The sequence below is a fragment of the Seriola lalandi genome, unplaced genomic scaffold, assembly GCF_002814215.2.
Source record: "Seriola lalandi dorsalis isolate HSWRI2012SDOR001 ecotype SW California unplaced genomic scaffold, Sedor1 jcf7180002054942, whole genome shotgun sequence".
Lineage (NCBI taxonomy): Eukaryota > Metazoa > Chordata > Actinopteri > Carangiformes > Carangidae > Seriola > Seriola lalandi.
The window spans coordinates 1094492-1116785 of record NW_019525493.1 but is presented as its reverse complement, the minus strand read 5'-3'; the positions used below and the strand labels follow the sequence as shown (position 1 = coordinate 1116785).

General features: G+C 42.0%; 1 protein-coding gene across 1 annotated transcript in view; it reads right to left on the bottom strand.

Moving 5' to 3' along the window:
* asap2a (ArfGAP with SH3 domain, ankyrin repeat and PH domain 2a) overlaps positions 1-14935 on the bottom strand; it is a 57743-nt gene extending 42808 nt beyond the window's left edge. The window contains exon 1 of the mRNA XM_023393776.2: positions 14372-14935. Within this exon, the coding sequence (XP_023249544.1) occupies positions 14372-14497 (126 nt within the window). The 5' untranslated portion in view covers positions 14498-14935. The remainder of the gene's footprint in view (positions 1-14371) is intronic.
* Between the last annotated feature and the right edge of the window lie 7359 nt (positions 14936-22294).

Below are 22294 nucleotides of genomic sequence, written 5' to 3'. Positions count from 1 at the left end.
AATAATAGCAAATTTAAATACAGAAATGTCAAACACAAATATATCAAGCTCATATGGCCAATTTATCAGTCTTTTTCAAAAGGTGCAGTTTGACTGGCGTCAATAGGTGCAGCTACGGCGTCATTTCCTGTGAGTATAAAATGGTAAAGCTGTCAAAACTTTACCATAGCAACTACAACATTGTGGTTGGACACTGGTAAATCTAACATGCACACTGACGTGGACTTCACAGCTCCCATCCCAAGTACTGCCTCAGTCTCACACACACACACACAGACACACACACACACACACACACACAATCAAGCAGTATCACGCTCCAGCAGACCCTTTCAATCTGCAGAGAGTGGTCTGCTGGGGAAAGGGGGAAGACAAGAGGGTAAGTGGGTGGGGGGGGGTGGGGGGGGTGGGGGGGGCACAGGCCGGGTAATAAACCAGCTGAACACAACAAACACATAGCCTTAAATCACTCTCTCTCTCTCTCTCACACACACACACACACACACACACATACACCACACGCACGGGACTCTTCAATCACTTTCACACATTTGCACTCTGATGTGCTCTCCAGGGCTGAGCAAAGTGACTCTTCGCTGAGCACCAGGCCAACTTTTGTTCGAGCCCTCTTGTTTGTAGCGCAGGCCGTGTCTAAAATTAGAGACTTTTAACCCAAAAAAACACTACTCCCAGCGAGAGGGGAATTCCAGTGCCGTGTAGCGTTTCGACAGCGCGGGATCAGAGCTGAATCCTCACACAATAGACCCGGCCTCTGAGCCTGGAGCTGCTTCACAAGCACACTTCATGAGAGCATTGCTGCGGTGTCAGCAGTTTTCCCTCTCCTGATAGCGGCTCAGAGTAAACTAACCACAGTGGCTCTTTTCTCCCTCTCCTGCTCAGCGTAGTGGTCGGAGCGGGAGGAAAAACACAAACTGAATTGAATTAATCCTCCCTCTTAATGCATGACATCATCATCACTATCATCATCATCATCATCATCATCATCATCAGTGTGATTACAAACGGGCACCATCTGCTGCAGCCAGTCTACAGAGACTATCACAACACTGCTGGGTCATGGAGGTCGTTGCCACGGCGATCCATTCATTTATGGTACTGAACTGTAGAGTAACGTGTGTCGGGTTACAGATCTCTGTGAGCACAGTGCTGATAGATTATATCTAATGTGTGTTCAGAGACAGACAGAGAGGGGAAGAATATACTAGAAGCCTAACTAATGTTGAGGATGTTCAGATAGATTACAGTATGATTTGAATTTCGAGGAAAGAGGGTCAGTGTCTCACCCTTACAATCTAACAGTTTGGTCTTTCTGAACCACAATTTACATCTAATTTGAGACAATAAGATATTAACAAAAAATTAGAACAAAAAAAAGGAATAAAGTAAAAAGGGAGATTTCCCTCTCTCTGTCTTCACAACCATTTCCTGTTGGCCCCCGTTACCACAACTAACTTTGAGGAAGAAAAAAAAAAGAAAAGAAAACAGCATAAAACAGGAAACTAATTTGTGTATAAACTTGCATTTTCGACTGGCTGCTGTCATGAGACAAAGCTCGGCTGGGCAAGCACAAAGTTCAACTACGAGGACCTTAACCAGAAGTAATGAACTCAACGTGCTCGGCACAGTATCTGCCAAAAAGTATTCAAAACCAAAACAGGGAGAGTGAAATTAGCAGTTCCCAGGGTCATCCTTTAAAATGCCTGTGTTGTAAGATATTCAGTTTACTATAATATAAAAGGTAGAAAAAGAGAAAAACGAAGCTAGAATCAGAAACTTCTTGTTTTTCCTTAAAAAAAATGACAAATGCTGAAGCAATAGTTAAAATTCAAAATCTCTTTCATTTGTAATTCACAATGGGCCGATTTAAGCACTAAAGTCCCGAGACTAATATTTAAGCAAGCGTGAACATGAAAGGAGCTCACTTCACATGAAGACAGCGGGACAGGGAGGAGAGCAAGACGCCACTGACGAGAAAAAAAAAGTGAGTCCAGCTAACAAGCTTGTTTCATCGCAGCACTCTCCACCTCTCTCTCCGATGTCTGAAGAAAGAAGACATTCCTGGGTGATTGCACGCTGGAGTGACTGACAGACAAGACAGAGACCCAGCCCCATTGTTCCTGCCGACAAACTATCTGCTGATGACAGCATGTCTGCTTAGCAAGATGCTTTTCCCGCTTTTCAAAAGGAGGCCCCAACGGCATAAAACACACACGCACACACACACACACACACACACGTTCAAATTTAACAAAAGACAATCCAAGAAATCCTCCCTGTCTGCAGTATTAATAATGTCATCGCCACACACTTATTTTAAAGCTCTCTCTCACACAGACACACACACACACACACACACACACACACATCTGGGTTCCGTCTGGTGTCTCTTTATAACTCGTCTACTAACCCTGCCTCACCCTTTAAGCCTTCCCGCTGCGACAGTCATGTGAGGAAAACTGTCTGCCATATACGGTGAAAATCAGGCAATAAAAAAGGCAGCAGTCTGGGATGTAATTATCCAATTTATTTGGTGCGTGTGCGGGTACAGATTCTGTGATGGCGGTGGTGGGTTGCAATCCGTGTTTTATTGAGGTACCAGATGTTACACGGTGAAAACAAACAAACTTTACTCCACAGAGAAAACTCCTAAAACTTCTGAGGAGTGTTTTAAGAGAACTCGCTCTTGTATAACTTACACACACTCACACAGTTCATAAATAAAAAAAAAAGCTCTGGTTTTGATGTGAAAATCTTGGGACAGACTTGACATCATGTTAATCACATTTATTTCACCACTGTGCCGCGGTCAGCCCGCACTGTTTGGACAAGCAGCAAAATGTGAAACGGGATCTGTCAGCGAGACAGATGTAATCAATTTCCCTCTTTGATCAATTTTCAGATCAGACGCTTCCACTGGCGGCGGCACATTCACGATGTCTGTCCCTCAGACACGGACCATCACTCCAAAATATTCCAGATGAGCTGTGATATTTTCACAACAAGCCAAACGACATCCGAGTAAAATAACAGCATGAACACCAGCAATATATCAGGATGTGATGAGGAGTTATGGCTTCGGTTTCTCTCTACACTGGTTTGGCTGTTAAAGTGTCAGTATGCTTCAAACGTCTTTGTGGGATCGTCAACCCGCCACCGAAACCCCATCCTCCAACACCTTTCCAGCATTAGGGACCAGTTTCTTTCCAGCACAGTCCGGTTTTTAAAAAAGGCACAGTCCATCACTGGAGCTGTCAGTGTGGTTGCCCTCCTACACCTGCCTCCTGCCCTCTTCCAACACAGCAGCACGAGGGGAGAGGTTTGGGGGTGAGGAGAGAACACATAATACACCAGCATGAAATGGTGTAACAACACACTGGTGTAAAATGCTGATGTACTGGACCACAATTCTGTTCTCCTACATGGCTGCCAGCGGGTATTCTAGGTCACCTGAAAGCAATCTAGTGGTAAGTTTCCCTGTAGAAAAATAAATAAAAACATCACATCATTATTAGGCAGTCCTGTCCGCCACATTACAGAATGAGACACGTCAGCTCTTCTGCAGGTGTGGCGTCAAAGAAAGCCACTTGGTCCGGTCTATTTTTTCTGCTGGCCAGCTCTTGCCCAGACACAGAGCCGCTGTCTTAGGCTTTACATGTGGAACAGTCACGGTAAAAACACAAGAAGGGCACTCTCTCTACCTCAACATCCACTGTGACTCATTCAAAACATATGTCAAATATACAGTACAGTTCAGCCCTGCAGGCATTAAAGAGAAGGCAGATCCCTGAGGAAGTTGTACTGAAGTCAAGCTGTTCGCTGTGATACAAACTTTTTTCTGTCTCAACACTTACGTCTTAGAGTCGTCTGCTTAAGATGGCACCACCGTAAGACCGGCTCCTAAATACAGTCATCATTTTGAATCCATTCAATTGAGGCAAAACTACAAATCCACCATTAAAGAAAAATCATCTTTTCAAGTGTTTCATTCACAACTTCTCTCCATGCTGAGTGAGTAAAGTCAATATTTGGATAGAAGTGGGTTCCATTCAGGCGACCACTAACAGGCCATGTTTGCAGGGTGTCTCTGTGCTCTCAGACAGCTGAGATGTGTGTAGTCGGCCTGCCCCGGGGCAGCATGGAAAAGTCCAGCCTGCAAGTTCAGTGGAAGTGTGGGACGGAGAGAGAGGGAGTGTGCTTTTTACTGTGTCATAAGACTGTTTGACACGAGCTCATTAACATACACGCACTTTGGCGACAAAGCTGATGTGTACTCAGAAAGCTGCATGAGTAATGAAAACTTACACTGAACTCCGATTCTGACTGCTCGTAACTAGCAGAACGGGAACTTTTAATTCAGTTTCTGAGCAGGTTTTTCTGCCTGACTGCGAGTTTTTTCAAACATCACATCTACCTACAAGCCTTCTGGTATTTTAGCACCAGGACACTTGGTGTTTTACAGCTCCTCAGTGAGCACTACAAAGATCACTGTTGGACCAGAGCCTTGACCGCCAGCTGCCAGAAATCACACTGGGATGACAACATCAACTGCAGTGATTTAAGTGTTAGAGAAAACACACTTTCATGTTAACTGTTGAGTGGTTTTTCAGGACGTTTTACAAGGCGACAGACGTGGGCAGAACTTTTGTTTCCGTTTGGTTTTCCCAGACGACTGCACTGCCTCATAGTTATAATACGTCAGTGGCGCTGTTTTTTGTGTCTTCTTTTAAGAATCCCAATCTGGCTTTAAAATTTACTGCACTATTTGGCATTGTTCAGAGCTGAAGATTAGCTTTTTCTCATTGCCTCCGCTTCTTCACCCATCGTTAAAAAAAAATTAAAAAAGAAGGGAGAAGGGAGGAGTCCACACACACAAAACAGACCTCAATCTAACACAAGTCAGACCCTGAAGCACGATGGATAAAAATTTCAAAAGGAGGCCTAATGGCGCCAAGTTTAAAAACCTGTTAAAATAGGCCCCCCCGACTATGAGGGGAGTATTTAATGAAGTCTATAAACTAGTAGGAGGCTGATAAAAACCAAGTTTGAAGGAGGGGCTGAGAAATAAGGACCAAATGTGCTGCACTTTGAGGGGAAAATCCTCTCTGACTTCACCTTGGAGTTTCTCTTTGGCTCTTTTCACATGGACACATGTGTCAGCCTCAGGGTGTCAAGGATGTAGTGCCAGAGGCAAAGTGCCCAACAGTTACAACAAATCTCTAAAAAAGGAGTGTGATGATGTCAGACAGGCAGAAGAAAATTACCTGCTTTCTCCTGGAAAACACTGCAGTGAAACACTACAGAGAGCATGACTGTGTGTGTATGTTTGTGTGTGTCTGTGTGTGATTGTGGGCTTTCGAGAGCACACTTCAGTTGCAAAAGAAGACCTTCATTTAAAAAAAAAAAAAAAAAGTCCTTTTGAAGTCTGCTGGGAACTCATGGCATGAGAAGGGTTTCACTTGAAATAAACCCAGCCCCTCCATGAAACCAAGCCGTTCTGCAGAGTCTCTTGCTGCAAGGGGGGAAATTAAAGTCAGTATCACTGCTTTTAGTGCTGCTTCCTGTTGTGTAATATGAAGGAGTTTTGGGATTATCAGGCAATTCGGGAATACCAAATAGATCATTAAAAAAAGCAGGCTACATTCAGATGTTAATGAACTCAATTCCTTGACTCGTCTGTTTAATTCCAACATCACACAACTGATCTTCTTTTTTTTTTTTTGGTCCCAACTGAGTTAAAAGCAATCAGACTAAAACTGCCTCCAGAGCCTCCAAGGAGTTCGTGTTAAAACATTTCCCCAACAGAGAAGAAGTCCGGGTCTGTTCTCTGAGCGAAAGTGACAGCAGGACAACACAACTGTGAGGATTCACCCCTTCCACCCCACCCTGGCCCCAAGCAAAGCCGAGCGGCCAGGACCACAAATCAATGGTGGAGTTCATTAATGAAGAGGCAGGGTCTGTCTGGGAACAATAGCTGTCGACAGGAGCCGTCTCAGGCAATCTGGGCCAGGACACTCTGATGGATGAGATGAGCCTCAAGTTCCAATTTACGGCTGGTGCCCCTAGTTTCCAACCCCCTAACCCGTGTAGGACCAAGAGCAGCCTGTCTCCCCTTTCACCTAAATCACCCTCTCCATGTTGGACTGAGTTTTCATGATATTCGCCCTAACGCCTCCTCTTCAAACTAAAATAGACTCACCAGGCCTGACAATGGCCAAGGGGCTCCATCCATCGGTAATCAATTCACTACCACGTCCCACGTCCCAATACGTGCACACACATGATAATAGATGGTGCACAAAAAAAAAGAAAAAAAAAAAAAAGAGTGAAATCATATCACATCCTAACAGTCAAAGCCCATCGGGGGAGAAGAGAGATCATGGCTTTGAATCGATTGGAACAGGACCGTGACCTTCGCCCCTGGTAGATCCATTGGGAGGGCCTCTGCATTATAATGAGGGCCTGGTCAGAGCCTGTCTCTGAATGATAACACAAACACAGCATTTACCAGGCCCTAGAGGCTGGAGAGACACCTCTAGATCCTGTGGGAACAATTGCGGTAAATTAGCTTTTACCAAATTTAGCATTAACACACCACTGAATCATATATTATTTCAGCTAATACAGTTAGCATCCTCAGTACAAATGAAAAACAAGTTTTTTACCTCCCATTTGATTCATTTTGGGATCATTATGATTACCCAAACAAGAACACAACATTTAAACATGTAAAAAGTGCTTTTGCCTCGCAAACACGAATGCATCTGGATCAGTTATATAAGAAAACTCATCAACAACTCTTACATAAAATCAAAGTGTTTTCATTCTGGATTTGGAGGGATGAATGTAGTTGGCTGTGCTTCAAGGTATTTGGCCTACTCTGGTGCATTAAATACAGTAAGGCGAAGTCAAGGGACAGTGGGGACAGCAGATGTAGAGTGAGGGTGAAGGGAGGAAACAGGTCCTCAGTCATCCTGCCAGAAATTCCCATTTCAATTATAGGAAGCATTAAGCTTCTTAGGTGGTATAGTGAAGACTGGCCAGAGTGGCTGGGGGTTTGGGCTGCTCACTTGGGCCAGACTGCACATTTAGACTGTGTGTGTGTGACAGCTCATAGATCTATCCGTGTGCCTCTAAAGCTATTAGATGTGGATTGTGCCTGCATCGATAATCCCACTGTCTGAAGCCTTGTTAAAACTTTCCTCCAGGCCACCTGTTCCACGAGGGGCAGCTGTTGTTCCCAGTCAGACCACAGACGTTCCCTACCAACCGTGCCTAGAATGGGAGGGGCAGAGGGGGGAACAGAGAAAGACCAGGCATTCCCTGGTTTCCCTTTGCCCAGGAACAACTCCAGCATCAACACAAGCCGACAGACTGACACTTGGAGAAGAGTTACAAGAGCACACTTGCCTTCAGATGTTAACACATCAGCCATAAATCATTGCACTTTAAATGAGACGTTAAAACACAAAGCAATGATAGAGAAGCACAAGTGCTTTGTTCTACAACCACTGGTTATGCAAACACAGACAAGTGTAGCCACCGGGGAAGATGGAAATTAAATGAGATATGATCTTGTGTTAACACAAGATAAGGGTTAGTATCAAATTGTAACATGCACCCAAACAACTAGTGGCCTAAGATTAAGGTTAGAGGTGCTATAAGAGATGAGAGACTAAAGCCGCTCACAGCAGGCAGCCATCAACTGCTTTTTAACACGAGTTCACTAAGAATCTACTTACTAGTACACAATCCATATTACCTTGTTGCTCGCCAAAGCTAGAAAAAGTCTGCGAGAACCAGACTGGAGGCTGGTACAGCCTGCACAACCAGAGCCAATAGTTACCTGGGCATGTTTTGAACACCATCAGCATTCCCAGAGGTACTCTCCAATAATCTCCACAAAAATCAAGCAGCTAGGCAACACGCTTTACCAGTGCATAGCTGGCATACCGGTGTGATGGACCTCTGTTGGATTAAAGAATAGCCAGATGGAAGACTAATGACGCTAGGCTTCAGGGCTGAGGCGCCCCCAACCCCCCCAACACCAGTAATGGACCATGAAAAGCTGACTTGGCTATAAATAACCATTATTCATCAGCAAAATATGAATAAACTGGACAAAGGGATATGGGAGGGAGAGGCCTACTGGCTGGGTGAGTTTCTGGCACTATGTAGAGGAGGGTATACAGTAGACTGTGCAGCAGCTCTGTTTTCTCTCTTGGGATACAGGCCTATTAACAGTACAGGGTTGTTGATGGATTATTTGTGCACACAGATACCGCTTCTACAATAATTAATCCACTTAAGATAATACACATAAAACCATGCAAATAAAATTTTGTACAGGAAGCCAAATATCAGATCTCTCCACTGCCGTGATCTCAAGACAGTAAACAACAATTTCATCAAATTTACTCAATTAAAACTTAAACTTATGTGTAGAGCACCTTTTAAACAGGTTTGTGCAATTCAACAGAATAAATAATGCCCATAAAATATTCCAGGACCTCAGGCAGACTGTTCCAACAGCGCAGAGCATAAAAACTGAAAGCTGTCTCAACAAAGGTTTTGTCCTTTAATTTGGAGCAACTAAAAAATGAAAAGTGCCAGAGGACCTGAGAGGCTGTGCTGGTTCATACAATGTCAGACAAGTAGGCTGGTGCAAGACCACAAAGTGATTTGAAAACAAGTAAAAAGAACTTTAAAAATCAATATGGAAACTGACAAGGCAACCAGGCAACCAGTGTAATGACCTCTGGGTGTCATGCGTTTTCTTAGGCAGCAGAGTTCAGAATCAATGGTAACTTATTTACAAATGTTTTGGACGGACAAGATAGGACAGCATTACAATAGTCCAGTCTACTGGGTATAAAACAGTGCATTGGTCTCTTTGTGTCACTCAGAGTGAGAAATGGCTGTAATTTAACTGTATCTTTGAGATGATAAACAGCAGATTTGGTGACAAACACCACATGAACCCTAAAGTTCAATTCTGAGTCTAAGATGATTCTGAGGTTTCTTGCCTGCTGGATTGGGTCAAGTTCTAGAGAATTTCATTTTTTAACTGGTTGAGCTAGTATTACTATAAGCCCGGAAATCAGACTGAAACATTTCTAACTTGTTTTTATGAGGAAAACTAGTTAATTGCGTGTATACCAGTTTTTCTAAAATTTTACTTTAAGACAGAAGATTGGAGATTTGTCTGTAGTTACAGGGTAGAAATGGATCTCGATTACTTTTTTTCAAAAGAGGCTTAACAAGTGCATCTTAAATGCTGTAGGGAAAACACTCAGCTGTAGAGTCATTAATAATTTTAAGGATCTCCTCAGACACCGATTTAAAAGCGTTTTAAAAAGGAAGTAGGAAATGGGTCAAGACCACAAGTAAAAGACTTTAATTTCAGCATCAACCAGGTCAAAACTGTCCAGTTATGTCCAGTTATGTAGTTTTCCCACATTTAGAAGTAACAAGCTGGTTCCTACTCTCGGTAGTAGATTAACAAGATGATCAATTGTGTCAAAGGCAAGAGGGACAGACAGAACTTTGCTTATGAGTCAGGAGGGTCCAAAACAACTTCAGGACACTTGTATTTATGCCACAATAAGAAGCATTGTTCAAGACTGCATTATAAGCAAGCCTTCTACCTGTCAAACGACTCTAAATTACAAAGCAGCTGTAATGTCATGAAACACATTGCGTCTCTGTCTGTGCAACAATGTGCAGCTGACAGACTGATCAAAGAGCTACAATGCTGACAACACAAAAGCTTGTATTGAATGTCAAGTAGTGATGGTTGTTTTGCAGCCACAAGCCCTAATAATCAGCGAGCTTCTGCAGTCGACTGCATGAGTCAGATCCGTTTTCATACCCATTGTATTCAGTTAGTCGCCTCTTTGAGAGGTCTGTTCATGTAGTACACAGTGATCCCAATAACTGCCACACTCTGGCAGAGAATTAATTTACCATCTTTACCAGCTTTACACACCTGCCACAACCGCTCTGTGAGCTAGGCTCAACACTGTGAGATTACACAAATATGCCTGTCTTCATACCTGAGCTAGAAGTGGATGCACTTGAGATTTGTTCTCAGAGACAACGTTATTGATTGCATCATTTTAGGAGTTTCTCTCCGTCTGGCAGGTTTCAGTAACTGGGGCATAACAACAGTCACAGATGCAAAAAATAGACCAAAGACAACTACAATGTGTGCCAGTTCCTAGCCTTAGACAGATATCCTGCAGACATCCTCGTCAGTTTTTCTTGGGTGAGATAAAAAGCATTTTCACCCTGATCAGTACTTAACACAGAGGTCAGCTCTGCCCTCGGGGCTGAGGCCTCCTACCAATGGAACTTGTGAGGGTTTTCACACAGAGCATTGAGCGCACAGTTGGCTTTGTGTTGAAGTGGTTTACCTCATGAAAACACTGTTGGAATCCAGAAATGGATGGTACTTCTTCAAATATGGAGAATTATGCATCGAGTTCTCGCCATTTCAATGTAACACTTACTAACTAGAAGAAAAACACTTCCAACAACAAATGCCAATAGCTTTTACAAGCCACAGCATTTTCATTTAAGAGCTATCTCCATTTACGGTGTTCTGAATACCACGACAATAGGTAATAAAATGGGCGTAACTTCACATCAGAAACTGACAAAACTGTTATTGTCAGGACCTACTACAGTACTACAGTAACCACTACTTGCCATTCAGATCATTGTGAATGAAACTTTGAAGAGAAATCAGATACCTTGAGCTCTTTTTTCCCCCCAAAAGTGTGTACTCTCCCTCAAGTGTACAGGAAGAAAAACCATGTGTTACAGGAGCACAAGGGGGGGTGGGGGGTGGGGTTGCCCAGGACGCAAAGCTCAACATCCTCTTACTGGATAAACAGGTTTTTATTGCTGTGGTTTTACCAGCGCACACATAGACATGCACACACATGCACAGAATCTCTCTGGATGGCCTCTTAATAGCCAGCAGTTTAAAACTACTAGCCTAATTAAGATTATGTCAGATGCAATTAAGTTTAGAAAGAAATAATTACACAGCATCGTGCGCCCTTTTACGTAAAACCTCTGAGTGCCTGATTTGCCTCTCCTGTTAATGTGTTTAAAGGCTTCCTATAAACAACCAGACCCAGGGGTCAGTAGGTGAGATAGTAAGTGTGCCAGCTATTTGAAACAGCTCAAATTGGAAATTAGATCATTAGATGCAAATTATTTCATACATTTCAGTTAAGGTGGTCTGGTAAACGGAGAGGGAGATGCATGAGGAAAAGCTTCACTTGAGAAGAAACAACAGCCTAAACAATCAGCAAAGAGCATGATGGATAGTTCAAAACTATTCATTTAGCCATTCATTATTGACAGAAGCTGCGCGCTATAACTTTTGCCAACAATCTGAAGTCATCATAACACATTAAAACACAAGGCAGAAATGTGACAGGAAATTGTAGGGTTTTTTTGCACAGTAAACAACAACAACAACAACAACAAGCTTCAGAACATTAAAGCTGCACTGTAGACTGAAAACTACTTGTGTTTGTTTCATTACAATGATGGTGGTTTTTATATCAATGTGTGGTCTGTATGCACCTGGTCTTCCACCGACACCCGGTACACAGTAAATAGTTAATATCCCCAAAACATCTTTGTAATTTGCTAGAAACAGCAAACAGGACTTCTTAAACATCTAGAACAGCAGATTTTCACGTTAATAAACACTTTTCTACTGACAAATGAATCACACTTGTCAACAGGTTATACCCACACACATGTATTAGTGATTTAGGGCGCATCCAAATATGAGGCCTCGCTTTAAGAATGAGATGTGCCATCACACTCCTCTGTTGCTTGCCGACTGCACTTCCAAAAATATGGGGTGAAACAATAAAAATATATATTTTAATGCAAACATCAGCACATCTTTACACCTAGGATTATCATATCTAAAATATTAATGTATAAGAAACAACAGGAGACTAGGAGCAAAAGTCTTGGAAGTCAGCAAAAACACAGACACCCCATTATCAAAACTCAGAGGTGTCAATTCACAAAACATGAGGCATCTCATGAAATTATACACCAGCCCACTGCAGCATTACAGAACACTGTGCTGCTCCAATCAGCCTGTCCTCAGCTGTCAGTTCAAGGGTGAAAACTAAGAAGTGAGCGCTTATTTAACAAACTGCTATTGTACAGAAAATCAGAATCAGCACATTGTTTGAAGCTCAGCACAATGCTGAAAAACAGCAAAGTCTGATATTTTTATTTTTTCATTTAGTCCTCATGAATAAATGGTGTTCTGATGTCTTTGCATAACACTCAAGGGTGAAAGAGTCATTCTCTTGATGGGTAGTTAAACTCTTTTAAGAAATGCAAAAAGGAATATATAAAAAACAAAAAAGAGAGATGCTTTTTAAACTTTAAAAAGATGCCCACCGCCTGTGGGTGCCTGTGCATATACATATGTAAATGTGTTTTTGTTTGCGTGCGTGTGTTTGAGATTTCGGGCAGGCTGGCAGACAATAAGTGGAAGTGTTCCCCCGTCCTCTGCTGTGTTTAATTGGTCAAACAGACCAAAGTGAGCGAGGTCTTGTTGTCCTAACAATAAGGGCTTCTGTTCCCTGAGCCTGAGCGTGGGGAGGTCAATGTGAAACAACAACACGCCACTCCACGTCTCTGCAACAACAATTCAGCAGCTTCAACAGCAGCAGAACGCTGAAACAAAAGCTGCTGAATTGGATCCTCAACCCAACAATTCAGCCTCACAAGCCGGCAATTACTGCTGAGCTACTATTTAAAAAGGAGTAAAATCCACACACTTATTTGCTTACTTCTACAGAAAAGCACATTCCACTCTGCACTGTGCTGAGATCATCCCCAATGGCAGATTAATTGCTATTTTAAAAACAGGAAGCAGCAGAGGTCTGAATGAAATAGTGCGTAGCAAAGTGTCGGACGCCCAAGTGAAGCACCTGTCAGCCTGAGCAGGTGTATGTCTGGCTGCCTGCCTCAATCCTTCACAAACACTGGTTAAAAATAAAGCCACAACCCTCAACCAGGTACAGAGAATCAGGGAGCTTAAAGTGAAGTTGACACGGAGCCCAGATATGGATTAGCTGAGTAAAACTGACATTAGACGGCAACGACTTATCTTGGCTCTGCACATATCAAGCATTCAGATATCTGTTTTTACAATTAAAACTTTTCCTGATTGAAACCAGGAGGAAATGATCCATTTGCTCACGCGTCACCTAACGTCTACAAGCGTTCCCTAACTTAGAGAGCAGAGGCACACTAACACACATAACACACACCGAGCAGCTCATGTGGGAAATTCTATTTTTACCATCAGGCAGGGCGAGGCTCTGCCATACAGCACACAAAGTAGGGAAACTATAACAAGGGGGGGCGGGAGACAGTGGTGGGCTGTCAGGGAACAAAGCGGAAGTGTCCTTCCTCCTGATGACCTGCAAGTTAAAGGAAGAACACAAAGTGTACTCTGTGCACATGCAGTGCAATGCAGCTGGAAACTGGGGCAGATGCATGTTATTTCTCCCCCTTTAACTGTGGGAATAATCATTAAGCCAGAATCCTTACAATGACTTTTCTTTGGAAAGTGGTTTATATATAGATGATTGCCCTTTCTTCTCACAGTCTACTGCATATGTTCCCACTCTATTTACCTTATAGTGTGTCTTTTTCTCAATGTTTCCCCTGTTTTCCTCCACTGTACACTGACAGCTATTGCATGTCTAACATCCTAGAAGAAGGATCCTTCCTCTGTGTGTTTTTTCCCCATTAAAAAGGATTTGTTTTGGGAGTTTTCCCTTATCTAAATCAAGGGTTGTATGTTGTAAAGCCCTTGTAAAGCCATTGGAGGCAAATTTGTGATTTATGATTTTGAGTTATTTGCTGTAAATATAACCAACTTGACTATAACTGCTCTTATCCTGGCTTATCCTGGCTTATCCTTGAGGGGACAGACCAAATTCACACACACTGGTGTACAATAGCTGAGGTTATTAGAGTATGAAGCATGAGGGATGGGGTAGAAGTGTAGTGGACGGCAGTTTATTTTCAAATTGAATAGAGATGACCCACTACTCTGTGTAGACAAAGATTTATAACAGCTCTTCCAAAATTAGGTGCAAGATGCATATTCTCACCATACACACTACTCTGGTTTATTTTATTTTGAAAATGTTTTATTTTTTTTCTGGATTAAACATATTATCAGGCAAACATACATGGTAGGGAGAAAATAAGCATCCTTGGTGGATGTTTGCCTTATCAACTCATGGAGAAGGGGGACTACAATCCCGGTTCCACCAGAGTCACTCACCTCCTCCAGAGCAGCCACTGTGTTCCTGCAGTGGGACATCCTTGTGGTGAAGTTAGAGGCAGTCGGCGATTTATAGTCTTCATTCGTCTCTGCCACAAACTCTGAAACTGTGATTTGGTCCGGCATAATTAATCCCTTTGCTGATTAGAAGAAGAAGCACTTTTCTTAATCCTCTCCCTCTCGTCAGTACAGTTTTAGGATAGAAAAGTTCACAGCAGTAGTAGTTGCGGAAATGTCTCTGAAGGTCCCCGCGGGTAGTAAACCATCTCTGGGTATGTTTATGTCATTCCCTTGTTTGCTCCCAACACAGTTCAGTGTTGCACGCTGGCTCGAGGAGGAGTTGGCAGCGTTGCCGCTCTCACCGCGCTTTGCTTACAAGGTGATGGATAGGTTATATCCCTCCTGCCTTTTGGCCCACTACTCCCTTTCCATTCAGTTGCACAGGTCGTCCTCTGCTCACAGAAGAAAGTGAAGCTTCCTCTAGCCTCTCTTGGTTTTCCCTAACCTCTGACAGCGCGGGGCGAGTAACTTCTTCCTCCGAGCCCGGGGAAACAACAACCAAACGTTTCAACGGGAGCGCAAGAAATTGACAAAGGTAGAGGAGGGGATTCAATGGACGCGCAGCAGCCAATGGGGAACACCGGCTGGTAATTGGGAGCCAATCAGAATTCATGGAAGGCGTGAACTCGTGTTGCCTTCAAATGCTCCTCGTAAACCACCACATCCTGGTAGTAGTGGTAGTGGTATTTCAGTTAAACCACCATGTGGCGTTAAACTGTAAAATGTTTTCATCAATTAAATTAATCTGTTTGATGAAAATATATATATACTTAAAAAGTTGGTACATGCACTGAGCACACATATTGATACTGTGCATTTTCAATGAAAGCAATGTAAGAGTCCTCGTGGTTCAAGGGGTCCAGTCTTGAATATTAGGTCATATTAGGAATACACGTCAAGAAGAGTTAAAACTAACAAAGTTAAAAACTTTTCATATATTGTTGTAAACAAGCTGTGCAGGGGCAGCACAATTCCCTATGTTTAGTCCATGAGCTGATATTTTTTGCTTAATGAAAACATTTCTCATTAAGAGTTTACATTATGTTTTGTAACACTTGTAAATAGGTATATGCAGCATTTTGTCCATTCCTATGGTCGAGTGGTTATGTTTATGGTTTCCAGCACTGACCACCTGCATGTAAACCCGGACTGCATGTAAGCTTTTGTAGTAATCTAGAAAACCTATTTCAGTGCAAACAAATTCACAATTTGTCTTGACTGTTCTCCTTTCTCACTGATTTCTGTGTCCATGAAAATATGGATAATGCAGGTCTGAGGCCCAATGGGGAAACACTTTTAGGCCTGTGTTTAGTTTACACAGACATCTATGAAAGTGTGAGGCTTGTTGAGATTTTGGTTAATGGCTATCACTTACAAGTTAGCAGCGGTATGTTACACATCCCAGAAGTAAATAACAATGTCTTTTGACCATAGATAGTGTTAATGGCATTCTGTCTGTATAAAAGGTAACTTATGCATTTCTGTTGTTACAGTATACATCAAAAATCAACAACCCCACTCTAACTTTCGGTTGTAGAATTGGGAAGAAGACAATCAATGATATTCAACTTCATTCATTAATTTCCAAATACTGTAGCGCATGTGGCACCAACTCAGATCACAGATTTCCCAAATATACATATATATTCCACTCATTTGGGCACATGATTAATCCAATGCAGTGCAGGCTATGTGTAATACAAAAATCCGACAGCACCTAAAAGCAGCATCTTGATTACAACACCACAAGTAGTTTCTTTCTTAAGGTGGAGATAGAGAAGCAATTAACAGTGTAAAAATGATGCAGTATCATAGTGCAAGGATTGTAGTATTTAATTAAAAGTTTTATACGTAATAAAAACTACACTACCATTGAATTTGATTACTAAGACTTTACAAAAGGCAGAATTCCTTGGGAGTACTAGATGCAAAATACTTTATCATTTATTCTTGTAGTTCTTGGAGAATGTCAAATGGTCAAAGAGTTCATTAACTGCATTTCCTGGATTAGGAATCAATTAAGAAGCCTCAACAGCACAAACCTACTGCCTCATCATGATCTAAATACAGGTGCACTGTACTGTATCTAATCTAACCTGCTAACTTGTGATTGAGTAATATTTTTTTACACCTCTGATAAACAGAGAAAAGAGATCCAGACTTTGGTGATAAACCTCAGTAGGATCAGCACTAAAGCTGGTAATGAAACCCATTAGTGTGCTTTCACAATGCACCAGATAAAAAGACTAATTAGACCACTAATTAACAGAGTACTATCAATTTTGTATCTGTGTGTGCTCCAGAGTTTACATGAAAGTAGCTGCTGTATTACAGAGGCCCCATGTGAGAATATGTTTGGCTGTTTTTAATAGGCCACAGCCAAAAATAAAAATGAAAAAAAAAGACCATATCTCTCCAAATCCTGTTGGGAAAAAAGGCGGAGGAGAAAGAAAACATTCTATCATTAGGCACAGCCTGAAACTTGTGAAGACTCTCTCCCATGCCTGAATTTTTGTCAAAGGGAGTTTAAAAAACAACAGCTTCTGTTCCCTAAACTTTTTTTTCTCTATCTATCTGCTGAATGTTTCCCAGCTCATTCAGCATCGGCAGGATGGCTACCGGTATAAATAGTATCGCAGCGGCCGAGGCAAAACCATGGGCAGCCTTTAAATCACAATCTGGGCAGTGTTCACACATTCTTTCAGCTCTGCAGCGTCTCCTGGCAAGCTGCTAAATGAGGAGCCCAAGACCCAGGCTGACCCTGACTGGCTACTCAGGCCTGAACTCCCTTATGAAATGAATACACATGCACTCCCAGTGAACATCTGCTATCCAGAGACACAGCAGCTCAGTCAGTGAGGTCAGCAGATCCAAACAACACCAGCCTTCCTCTTCACCACTGACATGGCTTCATGTTTTCAGTGCCATCTGCCTTTCTCAATGCAGGTTTCAAACTTTAAATCAAGACCAAAGCAAACTAAAAATATCTAAAGTGTGAGTGCTGCATCACTTTGATTTTCCTCTTTTTGAAAAGCTGCACTAGAAGCCAAGGTGAATAGTCATGTCATCCAGCAGGTACAGGCTGAGAACATTATATGAAAAGCACATTGTTTTATATTTTATGGGACCTGGAAAAGTGCAACCAGGCATATCAATGAGGGATCATAAAAATGGAAAAGGAAACACTGTGACTGTAAAATGTACTGCGTCATGAATCTTGCCTTTAAATAAATTATCTATACTGTACTTTTGTTTTATCATATAATCATCAATGTTTTTATTTTTACATTTTACAAGCAAGCTGTATTTGCTGCGTCCAATGAAAAAAGGTGCCTGAGCAGAAGCTGACAGCTGCTTTATTAAGCTGAACAGAGGCCTCATTCACCAGCAGAGCCCATCCTCAATATAGACCTTGTTTGCATGCAAACAACTTACTTACAGCCAAGTCAGAGTGGCAGTTGTTGGATATGTTTCAGTTAGGGCTGCTGTGTTTGAACATTTGCAACTGATTTAGAGCTCCTCAAAACTGAAAATGTCCATATTATTAACTGTTTTGGTGCACAATGTGTTATTATTTTCACTTTCCTTTAAAAGCAAAGTCGATCTGATGATGGAAAACCGAAACCAAGTGCAACCAGACAGAATAAAAGCCAAAGCAGATGTAATACTGTACCCAGAGACCCTCTTGGAAAAGCTGCTTGTAATTTGTAATTGTGAATTTCACTCAGAGAGGAAAGCACAGGGTGTGTCAGTCCACCCATTCTTTGGTCCAAATGAGCCACAAACATCCAATCTATAGTTTTACTGATTTGGCATTTGAATGTTAGCAGGAACAGACAACATGTCATAGCAATAAAGAGGATTGCGGATTTGAGTAGGAGTCACTTTTTCCTAATTACTCTGCCATGACATCATGATTGTGTAACAGGTGGGATAACCTCAAAATCCAGCTTCTTATGTTTCAAACAAGTGGAATGAATGACTTCTTTGTTTAAAATAATTAGCGCCTAATTCTAACCATCCAGCAGCTGAAGTTTTCCAACACATAAGTAGATGAAATGGGCCAAGCTCAGGTCCACTGCTGTTAACATTGTGATGTGGGGAACTTTTCTCAACTTCTCCCAGATCCCAGACCACATTACTGACATAAAGACTGCATTAAGAGAGAGCTTGTTACACAAATGAGGTAGCTGCACATTGGCATGAACTGAACAAGCAGTGCCCGGTGAACCTGAGAGGGATGAAGAGAAGAGTTGGGGTGGGGGTGGGGGGGCAACTGGAAGGCGAGGAGCTCCGAGGGGAGGGCAGTGAACTGTAACAGACCTTGTCTTTTCTCAAAAATTCCCAGAGATGAGGCTCAACAATGAGTTCCGGCAAGCTCCTATATGAATGGATGCTCTGTACAGACATGTCCCTGTTCACAGAAAGTGAAAGTTATCATCATGTAGTACTATACAGCGGTATTCCAACTGTGGCGCTAAATTTTTCATCAGTCACTCAGACTCATACATTATCTTCAACCCAGGAGAAAACGCCAATAGGGTCAAAGGTCAGCATTGGAGGCAATTACACACTGTGTAGTTAACAAAGGACATTCAATTAACTTGTGGAGATTAAAAATTCTCCCGTCCTAGGTGGCTGACTATAATATATGACCTGTACACGTCAACGTATAATTGATTGTGTTCATTTTCTTTGCTGAATAGCACACAAATAAGGTCATTTCTGTGTTTAAATAATAAGACTTATATAAAAAAAAATGTTCACTGTTAAAACTAAGAAAACCATCAGCTATGGTGAAAGAGATTGTACACTTCTAGCCTATATTCTATAGCTCTAGCCTTTTCCATTAATACCCACGTCTGAGCACGCCCAGACACTTCAACCAGAGGAATGCTCTGGTTTGTGGTTTTCATTTATCCTTGCCACCCTGAAGGACACCCAAGAAATAATGTTCTGTAAAATAATTGCATGACATTTTTAGCCACCCCCCCCACACACACACACACACACACACACACACACACACACACACACACACACACACACACACACACACACACCCATCTGAGTGATGATCGCTAAGAGCCAGGGGTTTGCAGCTGCTTCACTATCATCATTAGAAGCAAGTGGCTTTTACAGTAATTATTGCTCCTCTTAGGATTTGGCCCCGTGAGCCTGAGCATATCAAGTGTCTCTGTACTTCATTATATCCTGACAGGCAGCTTGTCAACTTGCCCTGTCCTTTCTTGGTTTCCTAGTTACCATAACTAGAGATGCTAAATCAAGCATTTCACTTCCACACTTCCACTTTGCAAACCCTTGCAAAAAAAAAATTCTCTACATTGTGGAAAAGTACACATACTGCAGAAAACAAATTCCAGTCTTATTTCATTGTAGTCTATAGTGTAGCATCCCAATTTATTCAGGGTGCCTTGAGAAAGTGTGAGGAGGAGGACACCACCAGTGCATTCTCACTGGTTCCTGATATATAATAAAAGATCAGAGGCTGTGAATTCTCCCTCTGTATATTGCTGATCATCTCCTCTGGTCCCCAAGCAAAGTAAACCACAGGATATTAATTGTTAAACCACAGGATAAAAACACAAACACACACAGACACACACACACATGTGATTATTATCTCAGAAATAATTAATTCGCAGTGCCCCTGTACTGGGGATGTACAACTGGTCACGACACTGCTGTGTATTGAACAGGTATGCTAAAGGATACATTGAAAATGGCATTATATTACATGCATTTGGCAGATGCTTCTGTCCAAAGCAACATATAAGAAGTGCGTTCGAACTCGATGGGAACAAGAGCTAAATGTCATCAGAAAAATGGAAGTGCAGCTCTGCCAAGTAAATAAATAAAAGTAGGCGAATTAAAAAAAATACAAAGCACTGCACAGTATATTTACAGGGTCTACTGTTTGAATGTCACATGGTCAGTGTATGCTGACCATACAAATCATCTCCTTTGTCTCAACATCAACAATCATGACAAACAGTGACACTCTTGTTTTCTCCTGAAGTCAAGTCACGTATAGAAAATACACACGTAGTACATACTTATATTTGCCCTCCTTCACATAAGAACACAATCATACACATGAACATAAATATATAAAGCCTATAGGTTCAGTTATAATAAATTTGCACCCAAGGGATAAAACCTTGATCATGTACCTAGAGGAGACCACTTGACACAGGTGAGATCACGGCTCGGGGGGAAAATCTCAGGCTCTTGAGCCGTATCTCTGCAGCTCATTCACACTAATTTAATTTAACCCAAAGTAAGCATTGAACCAGACTGTCTGTTCTGACTGAATCAGCATCTCTGCCGCACTGTGAATCCAAATCAGCCTCATTGACAGTCCCGTAAACTCCCCGAACGACTGCTGTCACGCTGCAAATTCCCAGGCTGCGTTGCATCTGCTCTGACACTACAAACAGATGAGTCGAGAGCCTCTCGGGTATTTGATCTAGCTGCATTAAAGATCCAGAGTAATGGGATTATGGTGGGAGACAGCAGAGGATGAAAGTGTACCTCAAGGGTGTTTGCTTTTTCACTCTGTATTGCCTCAGTTAGGTGATTAACTTCACAATCTCATATCGCTTAAAGTGTGATGTGAGGAGTCGAGGCTACAGTATGGTGTGCCACGGCAAAGAATCTTCGTGTGTGCAGTGAGCCTGTCGGTATCCTCCTGGGAATGCTAATGGAGGGGCAGTGAGTTCAGTCCGTGTAACTCAATGATTGTATCTGTCCCGCCCTGAGTGAGCAGTTCAGACAGACAGTACGTAGACCGGAGCCTTCACATCAGTCATCTGTCTTCCTGACAAGATTTGAGTTCTGAGAGCAAGGAAAAGCTAATCATGGAAAATCTCTCCTACGGTCCAGAGCAGTGAATGAAAACACTGAGAGCATGTAAGGGAGAAAATGGAAGCTTGTCATCTTTTGTGTTTCAGATCAATACTGAAGCCAACGGGGACGTTTTGCATCTACCACAATTTGATTATTAAAAAATGTCCACGATGGATCACTTAATTTCTATTATCAGCTTCACCCAAAGATTAAGCCACATGGCTGACATCACCTGACTCTCAGTGGCATAAGTCACCACCTTATTGGCCTATTGATTTTATTGCTTAAAAGTCACCGTGAAGAAAATCTGATATCTATCATTAGAATTAATCTGTTCAATTTAGTGAGGAGGGGGAATCAACAATGAACACCAGAGATGATTCTATTTGCCCAGTTTGAAATTAGATATAAAGGTATAGTCTGACATTTTGGAAGATACTCTTGGGAAATATGCTTAAAACCTCTGTTAAAACACAACATGTTATTTCTTCACTTCCCCTTTTGCTTTTCAGATTAAACAAACAGGACAAAATATGTTAAATACTGAGCTTTTGAGCTGCTCAGAGGCAGTTTTTCTGCAGCCATGCTGTTTTCCCCTGTTTCCATTCTTCCATTCATTCTGTGCTAGGCTAAGATGGTGGTATAGCTTCATATTTACTGTACAAACATGAGACTGGTATCAATCCTCTCATCCAGCCTAACTCTTGGCAAGAAAGCAAATCAACATATTTCCCAAAATGTCACATTTTTCCTGTAATTCCTGTATTTCCAAACAAATCATGTTCATATGATTGAACACGCATATAATGAGTGTTTCTCATGGCACCAAATCCACATTTGTATAGTTATCAACAGAAATCCATTTTGACAATAAAATCTGAAGATAATAAACAAACGTGCGAAACGTAACAGGCCTCCTTAAATTCTACCGCTCCTCCTCCCAGTTACACTCCCATTCTCCCCCTCCCCTGCAGCCTCTATTGTGTGTCCACT